Source organism: Triturus cristatus, chromosome 1_2 (assembly GCF_964204655.1).
Source record: "Triturus cristatus chromosome 1_2, aTriCri1.1, whole genome shotgun sequence".
In the NCBI taxonomy this organism is placed as follows: Eukaryota; Metazoa; Chordata; class Amphibia; order Caudata; family Salamandridae; genus Triturus; species Triturus cristatus.
This window is the reverse complement of record NC_140580.1, coordinates 103915226-103925910: the sequence shown is the minus strand read 5'-3', so window position 1 is coordinate 103925910 and position 10685 is coordinate 103915226. Positions and strand designations below refer to the sequence as shown.

At 54.3% G+C, this 10685-nt stretch overlaps 1 protein-coding gene across 1 annotated transcript; it reads right to left on the bottom strand.

The window, feature by feature from the left end:
• Positions 1-7079: 7079 nt before the first annotated feature.
• Positions 7080-8764, bottom strand: CLIC1 (CLIC family member 1). Its single transcript, XM_085603007.1, has one exon. The coding sequence runs from the start codon at positions 8337-8339 to the stop codon at positions 7614-7616; it is 726 nt and encodes a 241-aa protein (XP_085459133.1). The 5' UTR covers positions 8340-8764; the 3' UTR covers positions 7080-7613.
• Between the last annotated feature and the right edge of the window lie 1921 nt (positions 8765-10685).

The following is a 10685-nucleotide window of genomic DNA, read 5'->3' as shown; positions in this document are numbered from 1 at the left end:
GAGATTGGGGACAACCTTGCCCAGTGCCTCTTTTGATGCCATAGGCGTCCAATTTGAGGTGCCCAGTTTTCACTCAAGCTACTGGGTCAGTATAGAGGAGCTTCGTCCATGTGAGGAAACCCATTCTCAAGCCCATAATTGTCGTGGCAGTGTACAAGTATTCCCATCGAAGATAATCAGAAGTGTTTTCCATGTCCACTGCCATCACCAGAGCCCTATGGCAGGTCTTGGGGGAGATTAAAGGGCACGTACCAATTGCCTTATATTTGGAGCTGTGTTACGGGTTGGGACAAATCTGGACTGATCTGGGCGCAAGAGCCTGGTGATCAATCAATCAATCAATCAATGACATTTATAGAGCGCACTACATACCCGTAGGGTCTCAAGGCGCTGGGGGTGGGGGGGTGCCGCTACTGCTCGAACAGCCAGGTCTTCAGCTTCTTCCTGAAGGAGAGGTGGTCTTGGGTCAGGCGCAGGTCGGTCGGGAGGGAGTTCCAGGTCTTGGCGGCCAGGTAGGAGAAGGACCTTCCTCCTGTAGTCGCTCTTCGGATGCGGGGGACGGCGGCGAGGGCGTGGTTGGCTGATCGGAGGTGGCGTTTGGGAGCGTAGAAGTTGATTCGGCTGTTGAGGTAGCTCGGGCCTTGGTCGTGTAGGGCTTTGTGTGCGTGGGTGAGGAGGCGGAAGGTGATTCTTTTGTTGACGGGGAGCCAGTGCAGGTTTCTCAGATGTCCGGAGATGTGACTGGTTCGTGGGATGTCGAGGATGAGTCTGGCTGAGGCGTTCTGGATCCGCTGGAGTCTCTTCTGGAGCTTGGCGGTGGTACCGGCGTAGAGGGCGTTGCCGTAGTCCAGTCGGCTGGTGACGAGGGCCTGGGTGACGGTCTTCCTGGTCTCGGTGGGGATCCACCAGAAGATCTTCCGTAGCATGCGTAGGATGTTGAAGCACGCCGAGGAGACGTTGTTGACTTGCCTGGTCATGGAGAGGGAGGAGTCCAGGATGAAGCCCAGGTTGCGTGCATGGTCTGTCGGTTTGGGTGCGGTGCCCAGGGCGGGAGGCCACCAGGAGTCGTCCCAGGCGGAGGGTGAGGATCCCAGGATGAGGACCTCCGTCTTGTCCGAGTTCAGTTTCAGGCGGCTGGTCGTCATCCACTCGGCTACCTCTTTCATCCCTTCGTGCAGGTTGGCTCTGGCGGCGGCGGGGTCGTTGGTCAGGGAGAGGATCAGCTGGGTGTCGTCGGCGTAGGAGATTATGTTGAGGTTGTGTTGGCGTGCGATGGCCGCGAGGGGGCTCATGTAGACGTTGAAGAGGGTGGGGCTCAGAGAGGATCCTTGAGGGACGCCGCAGATGACTTCGGTGGCCTCTGACTTGTACGGTGGTAGACGGACTCTCTGTGTTCTTCCGTCGAGGAAGGAGATGATCCATTTCAGCGCCTTGTCCTGGATTCCGACGTTGCTGAGGCGCTGTACTAGGGTGCGGTGGCAGACGGTGTCGAATGCTGCGGAGAGGTCTAGGAGGATGAGGGCCGCTGTTTCTCCGTTGTCCATCAGGGCTCGAATGTCGTCGGTGGCGGCGATGAGGGCGGTCTCGGTGCTGTGATTGGCTCGGAAGCCGGACTGTGAGGGGTCGAGGGATCCATTCGTCTCGAGGAAGGCGGCCATCTGCTTGTTGACGGTCTTCTCGATGACTTTGGCTGGAAACGGGAGGAGCGAGTGGCGGTAGTTCTTGAGTTCGGTGGGGTCCGCTGTGGGTTTCTTGAGTAGAGCGCTGAGTTCGGCGTGCTTCCAGCTCTCAGGGAAGATGGCGGTGTCGAAGGATGTGTTGACGATGTCTCGCAGGTGGGGTGCGATGACAGCGTCCGCCTTGTTGAAGACGTGATGAGGACAGGGGTCGGTCGGTGATCCGGAGTGGATGGAGTTCATCATGCGGATGGTGTCTTCGGTGCTGATCGGGGTCCAGGCGTGGAGGGTGGTGGTGAGGGGTGGTTGTTCGGTCTTGGTGTGCGTTGGTTGGTTGTTGAAGCTGTTGTGTATGTCCGCGATCTTGTTGTGGAAGTGTGAAGCGAGGGAGTTGCAGAGGTCTTGCGATGGGGTGATGTCGTTGTTTCCTGCGCTGGGGTTGGATAGCTCTTTCACGATGTTGAAGAGTTCCTTGTAGTTGTGTGCGTTGTTGTCCAGCCGGTCCTTGAAAGCAGTTTTCTTGGCGGCGCGGATCAGCTGGTGGTGCTTCCGGGTGGCCAGCTTGAAGGTGGTCCTGTTGTCCGGTGTGGGATCCCTTCTCCAGACTTTCTCGAGGGCTCGGCAGTTCTTCTTGGAGCTCTTGAGTTCGTCGGTGAACCACGGGGCTTTCTTGCTGCCGGGTCTGCTGGGCGGGGTCCTCATCGGGGCGAGTTCGTCCGCGCAGTTGCTGATCCACTTCGTGAGGTTGTCGGCGGCCTGGCTAGGGTTTGCTGAGCTGGCAGGAGGGTGCTGGCTCAGGGAGGTGGCGAGCTGGTCTGCTGTGATCTTGTTCCAGCTTCTGCGGGCGGCCTGTTGCTGGTGGTGGTGGGTCGTCTTTCTCTTGAAGGTGAAGTGGACGCAGCTGTGGTCCGTCCATTGTAGCTCTGTGGCGTGGCTGAAGTCGATGTCTGTGCAGGACGAGAAGACTGCGTCGAGTGTGTGTCCGGCGAGGTGGGTGGGGGTGGACACCAGCTGCTTGAGTCCAAGATTGGTGAGGTTGTCGAGCAGGGTGCTGGTGTTGCGGTCGTTGTTGTTCTCCAGGTGGAAGTTGAGGTCCCCCAGGAGGATGTAGTCGGCGGAGGGGAGGGCATGCGGGCTGACGAAGTCGGCTATGTCCTCGCTGAATTGTGTGCGTGGTCCCGGGGGTCGGTAGATCAGGGTGCCTCTGAGGGTGGTGTTCGGGTCGGTGTGGATCTGGAAATGCAGGTGTTCGGCGGTGGTCAGGGTGTCGTCGGTGCTGGTCGTGATGCGGATGGTGTTCCTGTGGATGATGGCGATGCCTCCTCCTATCTGGTTGGCGTTGCGGTCCCTCCGGACGATCTTGTAGCCCTCCGGGATGGCGATGTCAGGAGCTGAAGAGGCGTTCATCCAGGTCTCTGTGAGGAAGGCAACGTCAGGGGCTGTGGCGTCTAGGAGGTTCCAGAGTTCGACGGCGTGTCTGTGGACGGAGCGGGTGTTGAGCAGGATGCACTTGAGGTGGGTGCTGCTGGTGTTCGACTTGGCGGCTGCTGGTGCGGGGCAGGTCTGGATGCAGGTGAATTTGCAGGCGTGGCAGCTGAAAGGGCCGTGAGTGCGTCGTGGTGTGGCTTGGTAGCATCCTGGGAGTCGACCGGCTTTGAGTGCGCTGAGGTTGGCGGCGGTGTACGTCAGGCGGGTCGGTCGGGGTCTTCGAGGGCCAGGGGTCCTGGCACTGGGCGCGGTCCAGGCGCGGACGGGCGTAGACGGGCTTGCCTTTGGCGCGCCTTCGGCGCACAATCGGCGCGCCCGCTGCGCGTGACCGCTGCGCGTTCGCACGGTCGCCATATAAGGCGAAGTGCGCGGGTGGGCGGAGCAGCTGGGAGGCGGGAGCGGGGAGGGAACAGAAGGAAAAAAAGGGGCGGGGTCAGCGGTGGTGGCGGGAAGCGGGGAGCGGGGAGGGAAGACGGAGGGCGGCGAGATAGGCGGGCAACCAGGAAGGAGAAACGCTGACACTGGCACAAACACAATAAAAATACAGCAGGCACAGATGGAGATCAGTACGATAACATGGGCAAAAAGAAAATAATAACAAGCACAAATGACGGCAAAAACAAAGCAAAAACAACAACAGCGGAGTCAGCCGGCAGCGAGGCAGGCAGCGAGGCAGAGGGCAGGGCAGTGGGGGCACACGCAGCAGCTGGTGGCCGTGCGGCGCGGGGGTGTCCCACAAGTGGGTCACACTCACCTGCGTCGCACGGTCGCCATATAAGGCCAAGTGCGCGGAGCAGCTGGGAGGCGGGAGCGGGGAGGGAACAGAAGGAAAAAAAGGGGCGGGGTCAGCGGTGGTGGCGGGAAGCGGGGAGCGGGGAGGGAAGACGGAGGGCGGCGAGATAGGCGGGCAACCAGGAAGGAGAAACGCTGACACTGGCACAAACACAATAAAAATACAGCAGGCACAGATGGAGATCAGTACGATAACACGGGCAAAAAGAAAATAATAACAAGCACAAATGACGGCAAAAACAAAGCAAAAACAACAACAGCGGAGTCAGCCGGCAGCGAGGCAGGCAGCGAGGCAGAGGGCAGGGCAGTGGGGGCACACGCAGCAGCTGGTGGCCGTGCGGCGCGGGGGTGTCCCACAAGTGGGTCACACTCACCTGCGTCGCACGGTCGCCATATAAGGCCAAGTGCGCGGGTGGGCGGAGCAGCTGGGAGGCGGGAGCGGGGAGGGAACAGAAGGAAAAAAAGGGGCGGGGTCAGCGGTGGTGGCGGGGAGCGGGGAGGGAAGACGGAGGGCGGCGAGATAGGCGGGCAACCAGGAAGGAGAAACGCTGACACTGGCACAAACACAATAAAAATACAGCAGGCACAGATGGAGATCAGTACGATAACACGAGCAAAAAGAAAATAATAACAAGCACAAATGACGGCAAAAACAAAGCAAAAACAACAACAGCGGAGTCAGCCGGCAGCCGGCAGCGAGGCAGGCAGCGAGGCAGAGGGCAGGGCAGTGGGGGCACACGCAGCAGCTGGTGGCCGTGCGGCGTGGGGGTGTCCCACAAGTGGGTCACACTCACCTGCGTCGCACGGTCGCCATATAAGGCCAAGTGCGCGGGTGGGCGGAGCAGCTGGGAGGCGGGAGCGGGGAGGGAACAGAAGGAAAAAAAGGGGCGGGGTCAGCGGTGGTGGCGGGAAGCGGGGAGCGGGGAGGGAAGACGGAGGGCGGCGAGATAGGCGGGCAACCAGGAAGGAGAAACGCTGACACTGGCACAAACACAATAAAAATACAGCAGGCACAGATGGAGATCAGTACGATAACACGGGCAAAAAGAAAATATTAACAAGCACAAATGACGGCAAAAACAAAGCAAAAACAACAACAGCGGAGTCAGCCGGCAGCCGGCAGCGAGGCAGGCAGCGAGGCAGAGGGCAGGGCAGTGGGGGCACACGCAGCAGCTGGTGGCCGTGCGGCGTGGGGGTGTCCCACAAGTGGGTCACCAGGATTTTACAAAGGATTTTATAATCCACATTTAGGATTGAAAGAGGTCTGTGGGAGGAAACCCGATCCTCCGCCCTTCCTGGCTTGAGAAGAGGTACCAAGAGGGCATCTAGTATTGTGGGGGGAGGGGCCCTCGCCTCGGGTGGTCTTATAGATGTTGGTCAGCCTTGGGGCAAATATATCACTCCATGTGCAATAAAACTCGATGGGCAAACCCTCTGTGCCGGGGTTCTGCCCTTGGCTAAAGACTTTATTGTACCTGGCACCTCTTGTACTTGGATATCCCCCTCCAGTGCTGTCGCTGGCTCCTTCCACACTCTCTCTTTCCAGGCATTCAGTATGGGGTGGGGGTGGGTGATATAGTCGGTCGTGATATGCCCTGAATTCAGTATTAAAGTCACCTCGGGTGTATGCCCGAGCTCCATCGGGTCTTGTTACAGACAAGATTTGGTGCCGGCTGCGGACGGGTTGGCAAGCCAGACAAGCCGATGACCTGATTGCCCCGTTGGCTATAGCCTTTGTGAATATATTTACTTGTTCTGCCTTTCCTTATGCACATCTTGCTGCCTGCTTATCTGCCATTGAAAACTGGAGGACTTTCTCTGTTTTATTTAATCTAAAGCAAGAACGTTTTTACCTGCAACAAATTCAATTTCCGTCCCTCCTTGTCGTTCTTTTCCACCACCGTCTATTGCACTACTGAGAGTACTGTGGGTACTGTGAGTACTGTGGGTACTGTGAGTACTGTGGGTACTGAATGTACCATGGCCTGGTTATAACTTTCAGAAACAAATCTCACTGTTCTCGCAGCATGCCATATTCACCGGTGCGACATGAAAACAAACACTCCCATGTTCCGGTCTCCACTGTCAGACTGCTGTACAGTCTCGTCTTGTCTCAAATAGGTCATTGCTGTTCTCTTTATGTAGGTCTTCTGCTTTAGGGCGCACTTTAATGGAAATTGAGCATTCACTCATTTGATTCTATTCTATATGGGTTTGGAATTTCATGATACACCATATTTAGCCTGACTGTGAGGGTACCTGTTGTTTTTCATTATTTAGAGATTGTTTTCTTATGTGTTACATGACCCACTCCACCTTATTTAAATGATTTATTTCACCCGCACTAGGTCCTTATGACCCTACGAGGCACCCGTGCTAGACCACTCTCAATCTCCTAGTATGCCCTGGGCCACCAGGCACTCTCTCCTTTCCATTTTTCCGTCTAGTGCTTTGTTGGGTCCAAAATTCTGGAATCACGTGCTGGCTTCTGTGAGACTCTCCCCTGCTCTGACTGTGTTTAAAACAAGTCTGAAGCGTCATCTGTTGAGCTTGCATCTCCCTGGTAGGCACTTCTTCTGTGTAGTGGTTGCCTTGCTTATGCTACTCAACGTTTCCTCTGTTTCTCTGTTCGACTTGTGCACTGTACCTTTGCTTATATTAAACAGTTTGAATTAAAGGACCTTTATGTCATTAATCCATTGGTGGTTTCATGAATTTGAGGGATCCTGCGGGCTTCCTACTTCTGCGGCAATGGCAGGTGTGAGACAGTGGCTAGGAGTCTAGGGTGCTAGTTGCAGCAAGTTCATGGGTTTGCGCTGAGGTGGCCGAGGCTCCCAAAAAGTAATGCTACAGAAAAATCTAACCAACCCCAGTGAAGAGTGGGTCCCAGCCAAGTCAGGGGGTGATGTCTGAGGACCTGGCTGCTGGTACTCAGGGATCTGAGCACTGGGCACAGTTCAGGGTGGGACAAGGTGAGGCTCCTCAATCGACGACCGAAGACAATGTTTTTCAAAGGGTGGCCAGATTGAGACACCCTCAGGTGGCCTAACAAACCATAAAAAACATAACTTGAGGTTCAGTTTGGCATTATGTGTCAGACCAAAAGGAGAGGGGCGCTGAGGCCATAATTTAAACATGATATTTAATAAAATACAATAGTGACCAAGAAAAAAGCAGCCTGGTAAAGGCAGCAGCTCCAATGCCACAAATGAATGACTTCTTCCATTTATCTTTAACACATGCTCAATTACTTTCCCCTTACACTGGCTGAAAAAAATAATACAACTAGAAATGCCAAACTGGAATGTCTCATAAGCAGGAGAACGCGGAATCAAAATCACTTTCAGACGGCCTCTGAACTGGAATTTAAAAAAAAGCAAAAAAAACTACGTTTTGAGACATTGGTGTCTTTAAATTTAAAGAGGTGGGTCGGACGGAACCAAGCAGGCGATTATGGAAGGGGAAGTGGTGTTTGCTTGGCAGCTTTACTTGAGTCCAGACCTATTTGAAAAGCGTTAGCATTCCTTGTTTTGGTATGCAGTCCTTCCTTTAAATTTTTATGTGTATTTCTTATAGGTAACACCCTCTTCCCCCCTCTGACCTGTTGCTCTTCCAATGGAGTGAGCAGAAGTGGGAATGTGGTTGTCCAGTGATTGGTTACTTTAAGGCGCGAGCCACCTGCTGGTAGGCCAGCTCGATCTCTTTGGTGTCGGGGCACGTGCTCGCGAACTCCTCGCGCTCGTACGCGTGCTTCAGATAGCGGTGCACGCCCGTGAACTGCTCCGGGATCTTAAAGTTTCGGTACTTTTCACAGATTACCTGCACAATGTGCAGCTTCGGGAGCAGGTTGCAGTCGGCCAACGTCAAGTGATCGCCATCCAGGAACTTCCTGTGGGAGACGGTCTCATCCTCTGCGCTGTTCTCATCGATCTCGTCGGGCAGCGGCATGTTCAGGTAGTCGTCGAGGATCTTTAGGGCCTTCACCAGACCCTTCTCCAGGTTGTCATTCATGGCTGGGTTGGGGTTCTTGATGTAGGCTGAGAATTTGGCGAAGACGTCGAGGCCAGCAGTGTTCGAGTGAGGGTTCTTAGCCGCAAGTTTGGGATACTTTGGTGGGCAGAGAGTCTCCTCCAGATACTCCTCAATCTTGTTGGTGTCCGTCCGCACCTCCCCTCCGAAGTCGAGAAACGGTGGCTGTGCACCAGGAGCCAGGTCTTTAAGAATCTCTGGCTTCCTCTTCATGTCCACCGTGGTGACATTGAATGTGACGCCCTTCAGCCACAGGACCATGAAGAGCCGCTGGGAGAACGGGCAGTTGCCGATGCTCTGTCCATCACTGCCGGCCTTCACGAAGAGCTCCACTCGGCACTGCTCGTCCGACATGCTGGCCGAAGTAAGGGGAGTCAGCGCTGGGTGGGAGGGGCCGTCTAGATTGTCCTCTTCTGACCGTCCTGCCCCTCTGGGGTGCCACCGAACCTCAATGTGTGCTGCTTCCGGTCCACGGCACTCAGTCTCAAACTCTTGACAATACCACAAGTAGGAGCGGAGGGATCCTGCGCCCGGCACTCACTGCAAGACTTCACCACACGCCGAGCTCCGGGATCACAGCAAAAGCCCCAGAAAAGCAGCTGGCTTCTCCCGGCGTCGCGCCCGCAAACTGCCCAAAAGTTGGCTTGAAAGGGAGCGAGTCTGTGCTGGAAGCTCTGGCCCCACCCAGGAAAGGGCTGAGCGCAAAGGCGGGTCGCACTGCTTGCAGAAGTGAGTCACAGTCTGAGGCGAGCTCGCCCCTCCCACGGAGGTCCGGTGCGGTTTGTAATTTAAACATTCTTCTGGTGATAACACAGAGAAACTGTAGAACAACCTTACTCTTCGAAATCCTACCTTTTCTGCCTTAAATGACTCTATTTTATGTTCTACTCAAGTGGATGTATGAGACAATGACTTCTGTATGTAAAGTGTCTGCTTTTCGATCAAAATCCATACATCCTATTTTCACAAACAGGCTAGCGTGGGAGTAATCTGTGCAGACTGGTGCACGGCAGAGCCATGCATTGAATGTATTCTATTTTTGTGCTCCTACACCTGCAATTTATGCAAGAACAATGGCGAAGTGGCTTGCCAGCTGCACATAATAGCAGACTATGTGAAGGAGATATTCACCTGCGTGCCTGGGTAGAAGGCACAAAAGGAAAGTCCTGAATACAGCAGGTGAAGAGAAGCCAAATGTACCCGACCACTTCACATTAAACTCCGCTTTCCACTGTATGCTTGTGGTCATTCTGCCTGTCCTAGGGATCTGTGTGACCTGCTCTTGAAGCCAAGAGTATGAATCCAGGCATGGTTCACCTTCGCTTTTTTAGGTCTCGCCTGAGCCAGTGTGCATGCACTGCTCTGCGAGGCTTTTAGTAAGGGCTTTAAACTCTAAACACACGCTTGTGTGTGTGCTTTTTTAAAAATCTCCTGCGATTGGCCTTTGCATGCGTCTTTCTAAGAAAAACAGCACGCAATTGGCTCAAGGCGGGTGCATGTCCCACCTTCTCTGTCTCCTGGCATAGGGTGCTCGGGAGCGAGCAGAGGACCCGCACTGTGCCAGCTGCATTCCTGATATTCCTTTCGCGGCCGCGTGGCTTCGCTTGTCTATACTCTCCTACCGTGCCTCCTATCTTTATCATTTCCACTTTCTCTTTACGCTCAATTCACACACTGTGCACTTTCCCTGACTTTTAAGAATAGTTCCTTACCGGCCGCTCTTCTCTACTTGTTTTTTTATGCAGAGAGCCTAACAGCTGCAGTTTACTGGCATGTCGCTCCTTGTAAGGCGCTTGCACGTGCTTTTTTTTTCTTAACCATTTCACGATGAATGTCCTCTATTCTGGAACCCAGAATTTTTAAAAAATGCAACTGTTCATTCAGTATGTGCATGCATGTGTTGACAAGCATATAGATCGTCATGCTGGTCCGCCATAGTGTTCTGATACCTATGAATGCATGCGCCATGATACATGCGCATCATTTCATTTTGTTTTGCCAGTGTTCTTCAGCATGGGCATTTTATTTTAACTTATGGCTGAAGAAGAACAGCATAGGCAAAAAAAAAATATGGCAAACCCAATAGATTTGCATTGGCTAAGCCAAATGACAAAACCTATTGGTTTTTCAAATGTTTGTTATAACCTTTTACCCAACAGATACAACCACAAATTCTCAAATAAACTGGAAGGCTCTTTTCCCATCCGAGGCTGGCTACAGCGGTTTTGAATCCTAGTAGGGAGGATTCCAGCGTTCGGCGGATACTGCACGAGGGTCACCGGGAAAGCCTGCCCCTGCTTTGTTTTTAAATCTTTAGAGGTCCTCCTTAAGTATCGTCCCTGTAAAGGCCAGAGGGCGCCCACTGGGGGGCAGGGATAGTTGGAGGTGGCAAGGACTGGAGGGACCATCAGAAAGTGGCCACGCTGCCCCTCTCTGTTTACCCTGCCCTGTCTCTGAGGCGTTGTCTTGGGTTCACACGACCCCCTCGGCGGTTTGTCTTTCGCGTTCGGTTGTTTGGTTACAGCAGGCCTCCGTTATCGGAACTCTGCGTCCACCTTTGGCCACGAGCTGTGTTTGTGCTACGTCAGTGCTAGCAATGGTCGAGGTGCTCTGTACAGGCCCATTCCTCCCTCTCCTAGGCACTACAAGCTAATCCCTGCCTGTTCTAACTGCGGAGTGGCGTTGTGCGGATCATGGCGT